The 18,918-nt window shown below is 41.2% G+C and overlaps 1 protein-coding gene across 2 annotated transcripts in view; it reads left to right on the top strand.

Moving 5' to 3' along the window:
- The window catches only part of hmcn1 (hemicentin 1), a 740,737-nt gene that overhangs the window by 571,311 nt on the left and 150,508 nt on the right, over positions 1 to 18,918 (top strand). For both annotated transcript variants that reach the window (XM_068037415.1, XM_068037414.1), the window contains exons 61-66: positions 2,525 to 2,606; positions 9,451 to 9,582; positions 11,095 to 11,244; positions 14,175 to 14,334; positions 15,693 to 15,817; positions 17,064 to 17,247. In XM_068037415.1, coding sequence (XP_067893516.1) covers positions 2,525 to 2,606; positions 9,451 to 9,582; positions 11,095 to 11,244; positions 14,175 to 14,334; positions 15,693 to 15,817; positions 17,064 to 17,247 — 833 coding nt within the window. The remainder of the gene's footprint in view (positions 1 to 2,524; positions 2,607 to 9,450; positions 9,583 to 11,094; positions 11,245 to 14,174; positions 14,335 to 15,692; positions 15,818 to 17,063; positions 17,248 to 18,918) is intronic.

The following is an 18,918-nucleotide window of genomic DNA, read 5'->3' as shown; positions in this document are numbered from 1 at the left end:
TTACCTGGTCTTACTGTAAAAGAAGAAAAGAAAAATTTATTAAACTTAAACTAAAAACTCTAATTTGGTTAACACCTACGGATATACGCCGTGCCCCTGCTAGTATATATATACACGTGATACACAAATGCAAATAGGGACAGAAAAGAGAAGAAAAAATAAAGTGAAAAAGTTTAAGGCAATCTCTAAAGGGTTAGTTACGATTCTTCGAGCTCACTGTAGAATCCTTTTGTAGGTTGAGCTTGCTTTTCATTGGGGCGCAGTATTCTTCTTAAACCTTGTTCACTGTAGGAGACTTTTCTCTCATGGGGTTCATATGTCTTCAGTGGTTTTCAGTTCTGTGAGAAAGAGATGGGAGCAGGCAGGAGAGAGGTCTTCTCAGCCCAAGAGCAAACAGCTTTCTGCCAGTTCAAAACTCTGTGGCAAGTTCAAATTCAAAACACTCAAGGTGGCCCAGCAGGTTAGTCATGTGATTAGCTGGTGTGACCACGTCTGTTTGTGTATTCGGCCATCTTAGCAGTCAACCCGAATGCTAGCTCCTCCACCTTCAACTTCTGGTAATCAAAAGTCCATTGTGGATTGAATGTGTCAGGAAAGGGTCATTTGTCCCTTTTAAGCACTGCCTGTAAATATGCAAATGTCTTTCCAGTCAAGGGTCTGGTGTTTTTTTTTAAAAGCAAGTTCTTTCTTTATGCCAGTAACAGTTTAAAATTAATGTTCATGTGACGAAATTAATATGCCTCATTCTTGGCAGGTGAGGGGCCTGCATGACAAAGGGAACACCACCACCTGCAAGTTCCCCTCCAAGCCACACACCATCCTGACTTGAAAATATATCGCCGTTCCTTCATTGTCACTGGGCCAAAATCCTGGAATTGACTTCCTAACAGCACTGTGGGTGTATCCCCACCAGATGGACTGCAGCAGTTCAAGGCGGCAACTCCCCACCACCTTTTGAAGGGCAATTAAGGATGGGCAATAAATGCTGGCCTAGCCAGCGATGCCCACATCCCGTGAAAGAAAAAAATTAACATGGTTAATTATATGGTTGTGGCAATTTTTATCCCAGCCTTTTCCTGGAAATGAGTTTCATGTGTTGATGATTCTCTGGGCTAGATTCTAAGAGCCTGCCACCGCCAAGCTCAAAAAATGGCAGCCCACCTGAACAGGCCGCATGCCAAAGAGCTGTCGCAATCTCAAGCACCCTCGCTAATTTAAATAGCCGGGGTGGCCCGTCCCCCACAATCTCGTGGAGGGAGCGGGCTCTCTGTCCCTAGCAATGGCATCAGTTGCCTGTGCGAGGTGCTGGCGCCCTTTTTAAAGGGCAGCCAGCCCTACCACCCAATTTAAATTTTTAATGTCTTATCCCCTCAAATTAAATAAATTTCTAACACCCCGTTCCCACCCCCCACAAAACAATTATAATAAATATTTACCCTTTCCTTCCCTAAAACACTTACCTTTTACATCTGACCTTCCCCCCGACAAACTCCACGAGATTGTGGGGGGCAGGCCGCCCCAGCTATTTAATTTAGCTAGCATGCTTGAGATCGCGACAGCTCTTTGGCATGCGGCCCGTGCGGGTGGGTTGCCATTTTTTGAGCTTGGCAGTGGCGGGCTCTTAAAATCCAGCCCAGAGAATCATCAACAAGGTTCTACTCTTCCCACCATTCCCTACACCCATTACGTACATTTGACCGCATCTCCCCTCCCCCGCACTGACAAACTTAGCTCTTCCCCCCTCTCCACCAGCATGGTACTGCGTCTCCCCAGACGGGGATCTGAAGGTGTGCCGGCTGCCAGGCCGATGATCGCGTCAGGCCCTCAAGATCGCAGGTGAGTCTAATATAGTTAATCATTTAATCATTTTATTCATTTGAATATTTAAATTGTGGTCTCATCACCCAGTGGCGTGGGGCCGCCACGGAGCCTCGCTGTCGCCGGGAGGATTGGGCCGGGCCCTCCTGGCATTGAGGTCCATGGCAAGCCTCATTTGTAGCCATCTTCAGGCAACCCCGCCCCCCTCAATCACGGAACCCGCGCCTGGGGGAGAACAAAATCCAGTCCTCTGTGTGAAGAAGAACTTTGTGACATTACTTCTAAATTTGCTTTTCACCAGTTTGAACTTGTTCCCCAAGTTCTGAATTTTCAAAGTTTGCCTTCAATTAATGCAGTTTAATATCTTAACATAACACTAAAGGATCTCTCAGTTTCTCACTTTCAAAAACAAATAGTTAATTTTGTCCTTTCAGATTAACTATGTTTTATTAATATGGATGAGCCTCAAAAATATAAAATTTATATTTCTGGAATGTCAGTGCATTTGAAAAACTGAACAGTAAGCAATGTCCTAGTGCTTGTTAATTTATAATTATCTTTTTATTGCGGAGAATTAAATGGGTTACTGATGCAACCATTTTCAATAATAATCTATGAAGATTATTAAATCCCATGAAACTACATTGTTTTTAACTGTATTTTTGAAGATTTCCACAACATCTTTTGTGTATTTTTTTCATTGTAGGTGTCAAACACAGGCCAGTATGTCTGTAAAGCTACAAATATTGCTGGGCAAATGGATAAGAATTTCCACCTCAATGTACATGGTAAGCTGTGTTTTTTTGTAGAAATATTAATTGTGGGGAGATGGTTGGGTATCCTAAGGAAAACCAAAGCCAAGTTCAACTAGTGAATTGACTCTTAACTTGATTTGAAATGAAAATATGATGCCACGCCAGTGACAACATGTGCATTTCCTTCTTCTCAGATACAGACATTAAAGTTTTTTGTCATCAGATGTCAGTAGTTTAAAGTTTCAGTGTTTTACTTTCCAAATCTAATTTCATTTGTTGGTGCCTTCTGTGCTAATTATAGCAATGTAGATACCGACAAGACTTGTTTTATTACACACAAATTTGTACAGGTGTTTAGATTTGCTTGATCTCCAATGCATTTCTTATTGATCTTCCCACCTCTACCTTCCATAAACCACAATTAATCCAGATAGCTCCAAGTCCCATATACCCATGTCCTTGTGAGATTCCGTCTCCTTCACCCACAATGTTATCCTTTGGAACTCCCTTCCTAAATAGGTCAGCCACGCTACCTTCCTCCCTGCCTTCAAAAGCCTATTAAAGACTCTGTACTCCCACGATGCTTTGGCCTCCTCCCAGAAAGAATGAACTTACTGAACATGCCAAAGTGCTTCCCAGTCAATTTTGTACTTCTGAAGTGTCGTTGTTGAAATTCAATTAAACGCAGAAACTAAACCTGCAAATAGCAAGGTCCCACAAACTGCAACAAGATAAAGAGCCAGATAATCTGCTTTAGTGGTGCCAAGAAATCTTCTGGTGCTACCCATGAGGACAGATGGAACCACAGTTTAATATCTCATCCGAAACATGGTACTTACAACAAGAATCACTCCCTCTGAACTGAATGGCTCTATATAAAATACAGGTCATGACCAGTATTGCCCTGGGTTTCAGTTGGAAGGGAAGGAAAGGACCTGTATTTTATACATAGCCTCTCATCACCTCAGAACATCCCAAAGCCAATGAAATATTTTTAAAATAATACTTAGCAGGCAGTATCTGTGGAGAGAGAAACAAAGTTAATGTTTCAGGTGATGACCTTCAATTAGAAATGGAAAAAGTTAGACATGTGGTATGTTTTAAGCAAGTACAGAGACAGGGAAAGGTGGGAGGAGAGAAAAGAACAAAAGGGAAGGTCTGTGATAGGATGGAGGGCAGGAAAGATTAAATGACAAAAGGGATGAATAAGCAAGGCAAAAAGGAGATGGTAATGGGGCCAGTAAAGAAACAAAAATGGGTCTAGAGGAGGTATAAATGACAATAGCAGAATCATTACCAGCAGCTGCTGTCTGAAAAAAAAATGGGAGAGGTAGTTATGATCTAAAATTGTTGAAATAAATGTTGGGTCTGGAAGGCTGCAAAGTATCTAGTCGAAAGACGAAGTACTATTCTTTGAGTTTCCCTTGAGCTTCATTAGAACAGTGTAAGAGACCAAGGGTAGAGAGGTGAGAGTGGGGCGAAGAATTAAAGTGACAAGTAACCGGAAACTCAGGGTCACGCTTGTGAACTGAATGGAAGTGTTCCACAAAGCAATCACCCAATTAGCATTTGGTCTTTCCATTGTAGTGGAGACCACATCATGAACTGCGAATACAGTATACTAAATTGAAAAAAGTACATGTAAATTGCTCTTTTACCTGGAAGGAGTGTTTAGGGCCCTAGACAGTGGGAATGGAGAAAGTAAAAAAGCAGGTGTTGCATGTTCTGGGCTTGTACAGAAAGGTGCCTTGGGAAGGAGAGGGGTGTTAGATTGAAGAGTGGACAAGGGTCTTACAGAGGGAACAGGCCTCTCAGAATGCTGGGAAGGGAGTGGAAGATGTGTTTGGTGGTGGCAACGCACTAGAAATGGCAGAAATGGTGGATGATGATCGTTGAATTTGGAAACTGGTGTGATGGAAAGTGAGGACAAGGGGACCCTATCGTGGGTCCAGGATGGAGAGGAAAGGGTAAGAACAGAAATGCAAGAAATGGAACAGACACGGTCTAGGGCACTATCAACGAATGTGGAGAGGAATCCTCATTTGAGGAAAAAGGAAGACATATTGGAATTACTGGTATGGAAGGTGGCATCATCAGAACAGATATGACAGAGTTGAGAAACTGGGAGAGTGGAATAGAGTCCTTACAGGAAGTGGGGTGGGAGCAAACATAGTCAAGATAGCTGTGGCAGTTGGTAGGTTTACAGTAGATATTTGTGGACAACCTATCGCCAGAACTGGGAGAGGTCAAGGAAGGGATGATAAGAGTTGGAATGGACCATGTGAAGGTGAGGGAAGGGTGAAAATTGGAAGGAAAAATGTTGAAATTTTCCAGTTCGGGACGAGAGCAATAAAAAAGGTGAGGGAGAGAACCTGATTGAACTGTATCAAAGAATGTTCCACATATCCCACAAAAAGGCCAGGCATAGCTAGGATCTGTACAGGTTCTCATAGCAACACCTTTTATTTGGAAGAGGTGAGTAGAATCAAAGGAGAAATTGTTCAATATAAGAGCAAGTTCAGTCAGGTGGAGGAGAGTGGTGGTGGGTGGAACTGGCTGTGTCTCCATTCAAGGAAGGTGTGGAGGGCCCTCAGCCCTTCCTGGTAGGGATTGGAGGTGTAGCGGGATTGGACATCCATAGGGAAAAGGAGACAGTTAGAGCCAGGAAACTCAAAACTGTTAAAGTGGCAGAGGGCATCGAAAGAGTCATGGATGTAGGTGGGAAGAAACTGGACAAAACATAGAGTCGAGATAGAAGAAATCAGTTCTGTGAGGCTTTCAAAGGCTGAAACAATGGGTCTACCAGGGCAGTCCTGTTTGTGGATATTGGAAAGGAGATAGACACAGGCTGTGTGGGGTTTGGCGACTGAGCTTGGAGGCTGCAGAGAGATGATCTGTGGTTAGTGACAGCCTGGGAAATGACGCCTAGATGGTCGGTGTTGGGATTATGGTCCAGGGATGGTAGGAGGAGTGTCAGAGAGTTGGCGTTCAGCCTCCATAAGGCAGAGGTCCATTTGCCAGACAACAACAGCACCACCCTTGTCAGCAGGTTTAATAACAATGTTAGGGTTGGATCTGAGAGAATGGAGTGCTGAAAATTCAGAGGGAGAGAGGTTAGATTGAGTGAAGGGAGCAGAAAAATGGAAATGCTGATGTCACACCGCCAGTTGCCAGTGAAAAGATCTAAAGAGGGTAAGAGGCCAGAGGAAGATGTCCAGGTGGAATGAGAATTCTGAAGACAGAAGAAGGGGTCTGCTGTGCAGGATGAAGACTCATGGCCATAGAAATAGGTGCAGAGTCAAAAGCAATGGAAGAAGATCTCCGTGTCATGTCAAATTTGAAATTCATTGAGGTGGGGGCATAAGGGTATGAATCTGAGGCATTCACTGAAACTGATTGTTCAGGGTCAGAGGGGATAGTGAAAAAGTGTGAGATTGGAAGAAGGGATGGGATCAGAGGAAAGTGAAGGGGAAGAAGGATCAGGTATCCAAGAGTTGTTGAAGCTTGCGATTTTTGACAACTGAAAGGAAGATAAAAGTTTTAGCTAAAGCAGTGGATGAGATGAAGGAAGAAATGGAACTGTGGACCAGGACAGCTTTGAGATTAAGTGAGTCGTTGCTGCTGAAGAGAGAGTACATAGCATTGAGCATGGATCTCAGGATATGGTGAGAGCAATGGTTTGAGGAAAGCTGAATATCTTGGAGATATCTGTAACCATGGATGGATCTGAAACACGAAGGCTGGAATTTCAGTTAGAATTCATGGGGAATAAATTGGAGCCAGAGGCAATTGCTGAGAAAAGAGATGTGGCTATGAAAGCAAATCAACCACGAGGAGGAAAACAGAAGGTGAACAAGGCAAAAGAGACAAATGGAAATTCTGTTGGAGAGAAGAGCAGAACTTCTTCAAAGTGGGTATTCCTGGAAGAGAAGCATCAGTGAAGTAAACACTTTTGGAAGCGGTTTGAAGCAAGGACAATGTAGAAACTGATTTTTTTTTAATTCATTTCATGGGATGTGGGCATCACTGGCCAGGCGAGCATTTATTGCCCATTGCTAATTGCCCGTAAGAAGGTGGTGATGAGCTGCCTTCTTGAACCGCTGCAATCCATGTGAGGTAGGTGTACCCACGGTGCTATTAGGAAGGGAGTTCCAGGATTTTGACCCAGCGACTGTGAAGAAACGGCGATATAGTTCCAAGTCAGGATGGTGTGTGGCTTGGAGGGGAACTTACAGATGGTGGTGTTCCCACCCATCTGCTGCCCTTGTCCTTCTAGTTGGTCGAGGTCGCGGGTTTGGAAGGTACTGTCGAAGTAGCCTTGGTGCATTGCTGCAGTGCATCTTGTAGATGGTACACACTGCTGCCACTGTGGACGGGTGCCAGTCAATTGGGCTGCTTTGTCCTGGATGGTGTCGAGCTTCTTGAGTGTTATTGGAGCTGCACCCATCCAGGCAAGTGGAGAGTATTCCATCACACTCCTGACTTGTGCCTTGTAGATAGTGGATAGGCTTTGGGGAGTCAGGAGGTGAGTTACTCGCCTCAGGATTCCTAGCCTCTGACGTGCTCTTGTAGCCACGGTATTTATATGGCTACTCCTGTTCCATTTCTGGTCAATGGTAACCCCCAGGATGTTGATAGTGGGGTATTCAGCAATCTTGCTGGAGATGGTCATTGCCTGGCACTTTGTGGCGTGAATGTTACTTGCCACTTATCAGCTTAAGCCTAGATATTGTCCAGGTCTTGCTGCATTTCTACACAGACTGCTTCAGTATCTGAGGAGTCACATTGGAGGAACATTGTGCAATCATCAGCGAATATCCCCACTTCTGACCTTATGATTGAAGGAAGGCAATTAATGAAGCAGCTGAAGATGGTTGGACCTAGGACACAGCAAGGTCCCACAAACAATCTGTTATTGTAATATTGCTTGAATATTGGCCAGGGCACCAGGAGACCTCTCCTGCTCTTCTTTGAGTAATTCCATGGGATCTTTTACTTCCACTTGAAAGAACAAATGAGACCTCATGCAAAAGACTGCATCTCCCAACAGTGCAAAACTCCTTCAGTACTGCAGTGAAATATCAGCCTTGATTATGTGGTCAAATCCATGGAGTGAGGCTTGAACCCAATACCTTTTGATTCAGAAACAGGAGTGCTACCACTGAGCTCAGGCTGACACTTAATCCCTGTCTACCTCCTGCTAAGCTTCTGCTCATTCTCCACAGCCTATCATACATTCTGAGATGTCTTTCTGAATGTGAGGAGAAATGTAAGTTGTTGACAAGACAGGAGCATTTTTAAAATTATGTCAGTATCTTGGATATATATAAATGTTTACTATAAATAATACTGTTCAACATATTTTTAGTAGAATTGTGAAACAAGCTATAAAACAAAATGTGAGAGGTCTAGACCTAACTTCTGGAATTTGTTGTTTTTTTTCCTGGCATCTCAAAGAGCAATAAAATGAAACCGGCTCAGTGCCAGGACCAGGGGAATGGAAATATTGTGTTGCTTGCAGAAGCACAGCAATGCATAACTGTTAGTGTATCTTTAATAAGATAATTCATTAATCTGCATGTTAGGCTTAATCCACTTTCATTTGGAATTAATAAAGTGTGATAATGTGGAAGGGCATCATTGTCAGTAGAAAGTCATTGGCATTCTTACCTTCTGCATTTTGATAACACACAATGCATTATCAGTTCTGCCAGAACACATCATCAGAGCATAAAATAGCACATTCTTCTAGGATGCTTCCTTCCCTGAAACATTTGATAGCATATTTTAAAGAACCATTGCTAAGGTACCCTGATGGCTGAGTAGGTACATATGCTGAGACAAATAGACCAAAAGGGGCCAGATTTAATCCCAGTTCAAGACCATGTTAGTTGCTTCCAACCCTTGCAGGAAAAACATTGTAATTGACTTCAGTCTCTCCAGGATAAGCAGAGTTAAAATAAACCAGCTCATATCCTAACTGTGAGTATGCATGTGGGAAGGAGGGGATGGTATTGTACCAGGATAGAATTGTGCTTGACTGTTACAGTCTAACAGTTGAATATCCTGCTGACATTCACTGGATGGATTTGCAAAGAAAGTGTGGGCACTTAGGTGCGATATTTCATGGAAACATGTGGAGGAACAAGCAGCCTGAGGTGAGCAGGGGACAAGGTTGTGGAGCAGAGTGATGAATAAGGAACATTGTCTTTGTTGCTATGCCCATTTTCACTGTGATGATGCCACTTACGAGTGGATGGATAATGTTCCTACAATGCAGTGCTGTGTCTAAATGCAAACTGCTTCATAGGCAATGGACTGCCAATCACATGTTTGTTAAGTGTCTCTTTTAATTGGGCGTCACTGAACTAGCAATCCAGAAGTCCAGGATAATGCCCTGGGGACAGGGGTTCAAATCCCATCAAGGCAGCTGGTGGAATTTAAATTAAATTAATTAATAAAATCTGGAATTGAAAGCTAGTCTCAGTAATGGTGCCATGAAATTATTGATTGTCAGAAAAACCCATCTGGTTCACTAATGTCCTTTGGGGAAGGAAATCTGCTGTCCTTACCTGGTCTGGCCTACATGTAACTCCAGACCCACAGTGGTTGACTCTTAACTGCCCTCTGAAATGGCCTAGCAAGTCACTCAGTTGTCAACATCAATTAGGGATGGGCAACAAATGCTGGCCTTTCCAGGGATGCCCACATATCACGAAAGAATTAAAAAAAGCTGAGAAGTGTAATACAGGAAGAGGCATTGCAAATCTTGGCCATTTTCCAGATAAACTGCGAGTGCCAAGTTACACTCAGTATCTGACAGGAAAAACATGAAGTTATAATTTTGTATCACCCAATTGTTCTATTTCTCATGCAGTCCCACCCAGTATTGAAGGCCTGGCGGAAGAAAAAATCAATGAGGTCATTAGCAATCCTGTCACTTTTGCATGCGATGCTACTGGCATTCCTCCACCGACGTTAACTTGGCTGAAGAACGGGAGGACTATTGGTAAGCTACTGCTGCTGTTGCATTGGACTACATATAAAAAGGATATTTTTGCTTCCATCAAGCTGGGTGGGTAATGCCCCCCAGTGGTACAACTAGAAATACCAGCACAAATGTCAAGTTTCTAGATAAAGGGAAAGAGTTTTTGGTTTTGCCATCTTATCATCCTTCTCTTGGGTAGGGATCTTATTTAATTCCAGTTAATCAAATGAATGTCATAACACATGCATATTTTATTTGATTCACTATTTTTGCAGTTTTTAAAATCTTATCTGTAATGTAAACAGTAAAATGTTTACAATGATTAATTTCACACTGGTAGTTACAGTTATAATGCTGTACTAAGTATTGAGGTTGCAATTAGCTGTACAGTTGGTTGCTTGTTACTTGAGTGGCACAACTGAGGCCAGAGACTTAATGGCAGATTTTCATGTTGGTGGCCCACAAATCACCTTATGTGAGTCGCACTGCCTGGCGACTAAGAGGTTATTCTGTTTTCTTGCCCCAGCTTTGGGTGTACTTCCACTAGCTGGCATATGGTTGCCAATTCTGGTTGGATGTCTTCCTGGGGGGTTAATCATGCAATGTGATTGGTGCCTTTTGATCGCATGACATATGCCTGCAGTTTGCATGTTATTCAAATTTGCCTTATGAACGATTAGTCCCCTGTAAATGAGTGTCTTTGCTATGGGATTAATGTAGGATTAGTATAAATGGGTGGTTGTTGGTCGGCACAGACTTGGTGGGTCGAAGGGCCTGTTTCAGTGCTGTATCCCTAAATAAAATAAAATAAAAATCGCGCGGCCATCCGTTTCAGGTGAAGGGAATATACTCTGGCACAAACCCCAGGTTTCTCTGAGCTTGCTAGCAGCAGTGCCTGGGAGATTGTCATTCCTGGAGACCCCCAGACAAATCCAGGAAGGTAGTCAACCCAAATGTTGCACTAGCTCTGCTCAACAGTCATTTCAGGATCAATCTGCATGGTTGTACAATTAGTTGCATAGCATAATACTTATACATATTGCTTGCATTTGTCTGTGATGTTATATATTACAATATTAAACATTCAGAATGACATGCTTAGTTACACTTCATTTCAAACTAATTGCACCTTTTAAATTGCATTAATTTGCTTCTTGGGTGCATTAGTACCGATTGTGTATGTTTCTGGTGAATGTTTACATTTTCTGCACACTGTATTTCCAGTGAATAATGTAAATATTTTGAATTTAAATGAACAATCAATAGCCAATTAAATCATCAATAAAGTCATTAATTATTTATGTTTTATTAAAAACTAACAAATGAGAGGATACAGATGTTGTTTCCTCTTCCTTTAATAATAATCGATCTTACGAGAACAAGCAATTCATAATATAAATATGCTATAATTATGAGTTGTTGAATATTAATTTTTCAAATAATCCTTTTTCTAAAGACATTGAAAATGGATAACAGATTTTAACCAAAAAAAACCTAATAAAGAATTCGCTATTGTGTTCTCTTTTACTTCAGCAAATGCCGAGTCCTTGGAGATGCACATTCTGTCTGGAGGAAGCAAACTGCAAATTGCTCGCTCACAGCTGGCAGACAGTGGTACTTACACCTGTGTGGCATCAAATGTGGAGGGAATGGCACAGAAAAACTACATCCTGACTATTCAAAGTGTGTATGAGTTTAGTGGCTATACCATTACTGTTGCTTTAAGAATATTATGAGGTCATTGCGAATGTTCCCACTAAGCTGCACGTAATCCACAACATACTGCACTTTGAACCAAACAGACCACAAACAAACAATGTTTTTTTTAACATGGGTGCAAGTATGGCCACGCAGCAATCTTAAAGAGACCATGGAGTGTAACGAACAGCACAACAAATAATTAGAGGGAACATCAGTTGTTGCACTGTTCTGGCTGCGAAATCGGTAATTGAATTGTTTTACTTGAATGCATGACCAGAAAGAACAAGTCAAAGCCAGTTGGTACAGCAGTCCAATGAAACAGGGTGTAAGAAAACCAACCTCCACAACTTGCAGCCTCCAAATGTTTCATTTATAAACATCGCTGAATGATGCTCATAGGGGAATGTTACAATAAGTAATAATTATGGCTTTCTCTATTGTTATAACCACAGGAACAAAGCTGTCCTGTTTGGTGCTGCACATCCTTGCCCCTAATTTCATCCTGCTGCCTGTTCAACCAGACAGTTTACAATCACTAACTCTGGGCTGAACCTCAAATCCCATATCCCGAGCATCTGCTATTTCTACCCTAACATCACTTTTCCTCACCCTTACCTCACAACCACTGCTGAAACCCTCACCTATGCTTTTATTACCTCTAGTGGCAACTTCTCCAATGCTCTTCTTAGTAGCCTCCCAAGCTCCTTCTTCATAAACTCTTAGCTAATCCAGCATGATTCTGCCTGCACCATATCCTGCACTCTGCTGCTCCTCTATCACACCATCTTCACTAACTTCCACTGATTCTCCAAACAGTGCACTGACTTCAAAATATTTGTCCTTATTTTCAAATTCCTCCCTGGTCTTGCTGCCTTCAGCCTCTCTGCAGCTTCATTTTCTAAATTCGTAATTGCATTGCCAGATCTTTCAATTCTAACCTCCCGCTTTCTCTGCTTCAACTTAGCTTTAGTTTTCAGCTTTGTAACTTCAGTCTCCCACTTCAAAATCCTTTGACCATGCCTTCATCTCCCTCAATCTTCACTTAATACTGCTTATCATCTGTTGGGATGTTTACTGTGCTAAAATACCACACAAGTAAACGTAGTTGTTGATTCTGCAGCTATCTAAAAGGGGAATAATTTATCTGTCATGCAAAGGTAATGAACTTTCCCCTCATAGACAATAATCACAAGCTAAAAAAAAGGAGTGGGGAGGAAATGGGGGGGTGGGGTAAAATTGTTCTTCAGATGATAATGAGTTGGCAGCTTTCAGTGAGAGAGGGTGCAAAAAAGATTTACAAAAATGATTCCAAGCATGAGAGATTTCAGTTACGCGAATAGGTTGAAGAAGCTGAAGTTTTCCTGCTAGAGAAGAGAAGGGTGATAGAGATGTTCAAAATCATAAGGGGTCTAGTCAGATTGGGAGAAGCTGTTCCCGTTGGCGGAAGGGACAAGAGCCAGAGGACACTGATTTAAGGTGATTGGCAAAAGAAGCAACAGCAACTTGAGGAAAAACGTTTTTACGCAGCAATTGGTTCGGATTGAAATGCACTGCCTGAGAGTGTGGTGGAGGGCTTTCAAAAGGGAATTGGATAAGCACCTGAAGAGAGAAAATTTCCAAGGCTTTGGGGAAAAGGTGGGGAGTGGGACTAGCTGAGTTGCTTTTGCAGAGAGCTGGCATGGATATAGAGGGCTGAATGGCCTCCTGCGCTGTAACCATTACATAATTCTATGAATGGGAAGGAAAATCAGGCTGGATGTGAAATGAGCTGCCGATTCACAATCACCCAAAGAGCACTTTCACCGCACACCTCCCCGCACCACCCCGGATCTCATAAAATAGCATGTAGTTCAGACCTTGAATTAAAATGCTCTGAATTTTCTAATACATGTGGTAACAATGCTGAAATAGAAACTGGTGAACATAAGAACATGAAATTACAGTAAGAAAATTTTCTGCTCAACATTTAACTGTGAATTTAAAACTATAACATCTCAAACACATTTACATTTTTTGAAAAGCAGAAATGAATATGCTGGTTCTCTGTTTGTAGGTGGGGCACCTCTTACATCATAATAGGGAGAATGCAGATTACTGAGGTCAGCACATATTCATTTGGGCCCATCATTGTAAACAGCAAGGGCAATTAGGGATGGACAATAAATGCCGGGTCTACCCTGCAACACCCATGGCCCATGAAGGAATAAATTAAAATAAGACTAACACTGCAGATGCAGATATTGCATGTAACATGAGTAAATTGAAGTTTGCATTCAATGGTTAAACATAAAATATCCTCATTTTAGGTTTTCAAGATTATGAAGAGAATTGAAAGTTGAGTTAAAACAATTGTTTACTATTGTGAAAGGTTCAAATACCAGGTGATGAAAGCTAAAAGTTAAGAAGAGTCCAAAAGACCTTCTTCAGTAAAAAGTAATAGACCAGTCCAAAATGTTATCAAGGAAGGTTTCTGAGGAGTCAGAATCAGTGAAGTCAAGAGGTAACTAGATGCATTGTTGTAAAGAGAAGTAATTTAGGGATATGGTAAGAAGTAAGGTGGGTGAGGTTGAAACCGAGCAAAAAGCAACAGGCTTGTAGGACATATGGCCTTTTCCTGTTTCTAAAAATCATCTTATTTTTATACAAAATCAAAATACTGTCAAATCTGAAATAAAAACAAAAAATGTTGAAAATACTCAGCAGGTCAGGCAGCATGTGTGGAGACAGAAAGAGAGTTAACTTTTCAGGTCAATGACCTATCATCAGACTAAATGGTCATCTAGTTGAAACATTATTCCTTTCAAACACATTTGTTTTAGAGAGCTTATTAAGATCAATAATTCTGGACATACAGTTCTTTATGGGGTAGCTTAGTCTGTATGATGGTTATTCTGGACATTGTTGTGTTACAGTCCCTCCTAATATATTTGGTGCGGAGATGCCCAGCGAAGTCAGTGTTCTACTGGGTGAAAATGTGAAGCTGGTTTGCGCTTCTGATGGTATTCCCAGACCTTCTGTACAGTGGCTGAAAGATGGGAAACCCCTTACTGCTGCTGATGATAAACGATTAAGGTTGGATTAGTAACCTTTTTTTTGTAGCTTTCAACATCATGAAGGAAGTTGTCAAAATTTTTCACACATAAACATACCACAACCCCACACAAAGTAAAGGCTTTTGTGTTGCAGCTCTCTTGTTTTCATTGTTTTCCATTCATTTATTTCTATCCTCACTCCTGGTCAGAAATGTCAATACTTCGAAATAGAGTGGAACACTTCTCCATTTTGAGTTTCGGTGTAGCAACAAGCAAGCAATATTAAACATAGCACGATGAGGCACAGATATAGCTCAAGCTTCCTTTTAGTCTACTCCAATGGTTGACCTCAACTCCAACCTCAGAAGATACCACAGAATCATAGAAAATTTACAATACAGAAGGAGGCCATTTGGTCCATCGTGTCTGTGCTGGCTGAAAAAGAGCTTTCCAGTCTAATCCCACTTTCTAGTTCTTGGTCCATAGCCCTGTTGGTAAGAGCACTTCAAATGCATATCCAAGTGTTTTTTTAAAATCAGTGAGGGTCTCTGCCTCTAGCACCCTTTCAGGCAGTGAGTTCCAGACCCCCACCACCCTCTGGTGAATATATTTCTCCTCAATCCCCTCACATCCTTTTGGCAATTACTTTAAATCTATGGTCCCTGCTTATTGACCTCTCTGCTAAGGGAAATAGTTGCTTTCTATCCACTCTATTTAGGCCCTTCATAATTTTATACACCTCAATTAAATCTCCCCTCAGCCTCCTCGGTTCCAAGAAAGCAACCCCAACCTATCCATTCTTACATCATTATGCCTATCAATTTGGTGTCAGCTATTGCTTAATTAGTGTTGTGAATTGCTGGCAACTAGGAAATAAGTAATACTAACCAAACTCATTTTATGTGGGATGACTTTCATCCCATCAGTCTGGGCCGGTTTATATACAGGGACCAGAGGTGATGGTGCTTTCTCTCACATTTTAATTGGAAAATGTTTTGTATATTCTATGAATGCATATTGTATAAAGTAAAATAAATTTAGCTATTATGCCTGATTCATACCTAAAATGATGCTGCAGATAAGTTCATGTAATCCTTAAGAAGCTGAGGTAAATTGAATTTTGCTTTTCAATAGATTTTGATCAGGACAGTTTACTGTAAATTATTGTGGGCTAGAATTTCTGCAGGTATTCATTTTCCCAATATCTTGCCATAAGTCTAGCAGAAACCCCAGAGAAATTATATAAACAGCTGCTGATGCTATTCCTCTGAGGTTTCCACCACAGCTATGCTGGGAGAGATCAGGAGAACCCCTGCAGAAATCTATTGCTGTATCTCTTGTTTGCTTCATTGAAGAAAAGTATGTTGTTGTGTTTTATATATTTGTTGTGGCTCTCAGAGTGAGTCCAGATGGTAGCACCCTCCACATTAACGGCACAATGACAACAGACATTGGTAAATACACTTGTATAGCCACCAATTCTGCTGGTGAGGAAGATCGGATCTTCAACCTTAACGTTTATGGTAAGTAAAATCCAATAACTCTGTCAACTCAAAGCTTCTCTGGAGCTCTACTGCTTTAACTATCGAATAAAAATGGCAGTAACTGCAGGGACAAGATTCCCGGATAGCTAAGTGGCTAAATGGATTATGTTCTGTGGCAACTAAGCCATTTAAAAGAACCCAAGTTTGATGCCTGGTCTGAGTTGAGTTACCTGATCTCAACCAGGACAGTGGTTGAGATGCTGCAATTAGCCTCAATACCCCCAGGCTACAGAGGGTGAAAATCAAAAACAAATATTTCCATTTATATAGTACTTTATCACACTATTCAAAAACATCTCCAAATGCAACAACTGATATTGTAGGCTAAAATGGCTACCATTTTGTACACAGTAAGATCTCTCAAACAGCTGGCAGCTTTGTTTCAGGAAAGCATCTTTGCCAGGGCATTGAAAAGACTCTCTGCTGTTCTCTGGCTAATGCAAAGAGTTACCATCTATCATTACCACGAGAACAAGCAGACAACACTTGTTTAAAGAGTCATCCAAAAAACAACATCTTGAACAATGGAAAACGATTCCAGTACTAAGCTTAACCACAAGCCTAGTTTATGTGCTCAAGTCCTGAAGTGGCATTTGAATCTCATTCTTCAGCAAGAGAGCTCCTAACTGAGTCATGTTGACATTTTAGCCAAGATCCTGAAAAATCTATGATTGCCATCCAGTGACCTCTGCTGTAAAGTGTACATGTAAAGAGGATCAAGTTTGGCTCTGGCCGCATTTCTACCCCCTGGCCATCCACCCCCTGCCCACATGGGCAAATAGCCTGCCAAAATTCATTGACTAAGCTCACATGCATAATGGTCACTCGCATGAGACACCAGGATGCCACCAACACCCACAGGGCCAAAGTTAAGCCTTCAGGAGAGGAGGGAAGACAACTGGAACATATAAATGTAAGGTTTAAAATTGGTCTTCTGCCTTACTTTATTTTATAATTGATGGTATGATAACAATGTTGATGTGTCCTTAGAATACATCATCATAAACTACTGCATTTGGTTCTACTTTAGTTTGTTTTGTAACATTTTAGATGGTTTTGTAGCACTTATTGGATTAAATATTAAGGTTTTCAACGTTCTGGAAAAGAGCCTTTCAGATTGCAACAATCGTGTTGTGCCATTATTGTTTCTAATTTATCTGTTACAAATAAAATGGTAAGTCACAAACAATTACTAATACATCAACATATATTATTTGTGCTTTAGTTCCACCAACCATTCACAGTAATCAGAAGGGGAATCAGGAACTCACAACCATATTGGAAAATTCTATCAACATTGAATGTATGGCTACGGGCTCCCCTCCTCCACAGCTGAACTGGCTGAAGAATGGACTACCTCTGCCCATTTCCTCTCAGATCAGACTTCTCTCTGCTGGAAAGGTTTTGAGGTTAGTTTTCCAGCACTTTTTTAAAATTCAGAGACCTAACTGAAGGACCAAGGCCCATTGGTGTGGGGTATCAAGCTTCAAAGCAATGAGAAGGTGAGATAAATTAAGAGGTAGTGGTAAGATTCTGCTGAGCTGGAGCTGATTTTGAAATCCCTGTAGGAGGATGGGAAGATTGAGAAGGTAATCCTGGGAAAGCTTGAGTTGGCGATAGTGTAATGAGTCTTGATAGTCTTAATTACAGTGATGATACAGTGAGGAGGAAGTGTTTATAGAGGCAGGTTAAGAATTAGTAAGTGAATATGATGCAGTTTAGAGTTACCTCATGAGACATGAGTAATGGCAAGACAGTTTCACTTGATTGAAATATCAGCCAGCATTTGAAAGTCTTTTTGTTCTCCATCAGAACTAAAAAAAATTAATACAGAATTTAAAATAATGATGGAAAAATGTAGAAAAGTCACGGAAGGATGGCAACACCTGAAAGAAAAAAATACAGATTAACATTTGAGAGAGGTCTGCTCTGACAAAGCATGTCTAGCTGAATATTACTTGATCTTTCCTCTTTTCAAATGCTGACAGGCCCCGATTTTATTTTATTTTACATTTTCAGCAGTTATTTCTTTTTAAATAACAAAATCAGCGACCCGGGTTCGATTCTGGGTACTGCCTGTGTGGAGTTTGCAAGTTCTCCCTGTGATCGCGTGGGGTTTCGTCGGGTGCTCAGGTTTCCTCCCACAGCCAAAGATTTGCCGGTTGATAGGTAAATTGGCCATTGTAAATTGCCCCTAGTATAGGTAGGTGGTCAGGGAATTGAGGGAAGGTGGGGATGTGGTAGGAATATGGGATTAATGTAGGATTAGTATAAAATGGGTGGTTGTTGGTCGGCACAGACTTGGTGGGCCGAAGGGCCTGTTTCAGTGCTGTATCTCTAAATAAAAATAAATAAATAAAATAAAATTTAAATTTATATTCCAAACTGGGGCAAGTTGACTATTGTTTGCCCAAAAGATGTTTAACTGGAGGTTTTAGAATGATCTCTATATTGACCGAGGAATCCTTGAACATTTATCTAATAACCATCATTATATGATCGCATTCAATGTACTGTTTGAAAGGGAGAACTGCGAAACAGATACTAAGGTTCTAGATTTAGATAAGGCTCACTTCAATGTGATGGGACAGCCTGTTCACAGTAAGCTGGGCAAATCTGTCAATGGGTAAAACAACAGAAGATCAGTGGAAGGTGTTCAAAAAAGAATTTAATGTGATATAGAATCAGTTTATACCTCCAAGGTGCAAGAGCTCTATGTGCCAAAAAAAAGCAGCCATGGATGACTAAAGAGATAAAAGACAACATATAACTAAAAGAAAAATCATACAAAAAATAGCACATATCCTGGGGAATGGGAAAGATAGATACAAACAGCAAAGGCTACAAAAATGGAGAATGAAAAGAAACTTGCAAGGAATATCAAAATCAACACAAAAATGCTTTATTATTCGACTAGAAAAAAGAGGGTGACCGGGAGCCTGAAAACTGATAACAGTAATATTGCCAATGAAAATAAGGAAATGGCAGACATGTTAAATAATTACCTTGTATCTGTATTTATAATTGAGGAAGAGATCAGTATGCTAGACATCCCAAGGAAGCCAGTATTGAATCAGAGA

Source organism: Heterodontus francisci, chromosome 8 (assembly GCF_036365525.1).
Source record: "Heterodontus francisci isolate sHetFra1 chromosome 8, sHetFra1.hap1, whole genome shotgun sequence".
NCBI classification, from domain to species: Eukaryota; Metazoa; Chordata; class Chondrichthyes; order Heterodontiformes; family Heterodontidae; genus Heterodontus; species Heterodontus francisci.
This window is presented reverse-complemented; position numbering and strand designations above follow the sequence as displayed.